This window comes from Sinocyclocheilus grahami, unplaced genomic scaffold (genome assembly GCF_001515645.1).
Source record: "Sinocyclocheilus grahami isolate Dianchi unplaced genomic scaffold, SAMN03320097.WGS_v1.1 scaffold1366.1, whole genome shotgun sequence".
NCBI classification, from domain to species: domain Eukaryota; kingdom Metazoa; phylum Chordata; class Actinopteri; order Cypriniformes; family Cyprinidae; genus Sinocyclocheilus; species Sinocyclocheilus grahami.
In genome coordinates this window covers 478,229-479,458 of record NW_015506545.1, presented here as the reverse complement: position 1 = coordinate 479,458, position 1,230 = coordinate 478,229, and the positions used below count along the sequence as shown (strand labels likewise).

Below are 1,230 nucleotides of genomic sequence, written 5' to 3'. Positions count from 1 at the left end.
AATTACATTAATTACGACATGGCGTGAATGCAGCATATATCTTATCTTATATTCATGTTTGAAAAGTTACATCAAAAACAGCTTTATCTCGTGCCATCTTTTCAACACTTCAAACGCAAAGCGCGACCACAGCGGCAACAATGACGCACTAGATCAATAGCACCCCTGTTGTCTTCTTCTTTGATCTCTAGCTGGCGCTTGGTTTGGATCGTTTCCTCAAACCATACGCTGCTGTGGGTGCTAATGGTTGCCGGATTTCATGTACAAGACGTTTCCATCCATGGGGTTTCATGGCCATGGACCTGGCCTCATCGAGGTTGAGACATTGTTTTCTCAAATCCTCGTCAACCTGTTTCATCCATATTTTCTTTGGCGCTGTTCGTTGGACTTTCCACTGGACAGGTCGATTTTGGAGTTTGTATGGTAACCTGCTTGTGTGGTAAAATGCTAGGCCTGGGTGATAAAACAGTATCGATATTTATCGACGGTACACCTTCTTCGATAACGATAAAAAAAATGTTCGATATAGCGCATGATATAGGCACGTGCTATGAGTGACGCAGACCGCACACACAAACACGAACACATGCTGAAATGAGTGCTGTGCCTGCCTGTGATGAGGAGATTGTGAATAAAGAATGAATATTAGTCTAATTTTAAAATAAACATTTGCATTTAAATGTTAGGAGTGCGTCAGGGAGCGTCATCAGTGGCGCGCGAGATGCGGTGATAATGATGTAAGTGACGTTGTTGCATTTGAATGTTTTGTTAGTCTAGCCCAGTGGTTCCCAACCCTGGTCCTGGAGGCACCCCATCACTGCACATTTTGCATGTCTCCTTTCTCTGACGCACCAATTTCAGGTCTTGGAGTCTCTACTAATCAGCTGATGACCTGAATCAGGTGTGTTTGATTAAGGAGACATGCAAAACGTGCAGTGTTGGGGTGCCTCCAGGACCAGGGTTGGGAACCACTGGTCTAGTCCACGAGACGCGCAGTTGCTGCGTTATTCATTCAAAATATTAGAGAAATATAGAAGCTAAATGCGGAGAAGATCTTGATTAGGTTAAAACCGAAACCAAGCCATTCACACAGAACGCATATTATATATATACACAAATATGACTGCTGCACTCGCGTCTCACACAAGAGATGTAGCCATGTAAAGTCAAAACAGTTTAAACTTTTAGAAAACGCGTCACAAATTTGTGGAGGTTTATTCCTTTTCACTG

General features: G+C 43.1%; 1 protein-coding gene across 1 annotated transcript in view; it reads left to right on the top strand.

The window, feature by feature from the left end:
* The first annotated feature begins 280 nt into the window (after positions 1–280).
* LOC107569629 (piezo-type mechanosensitive ion channel component 2-like) overlaps positions 281–1,230 on the top strand; it is a 66,621-nt gene continuing 65,671 nt past the window's right edge. Inside the window, 1 exon segment of the mRNA XM_016255745.1 lies at positions 281–423. Within this exon segment, the coding sequence (XP_016111231.1) occupies positions 281–423 (143 nt within the window).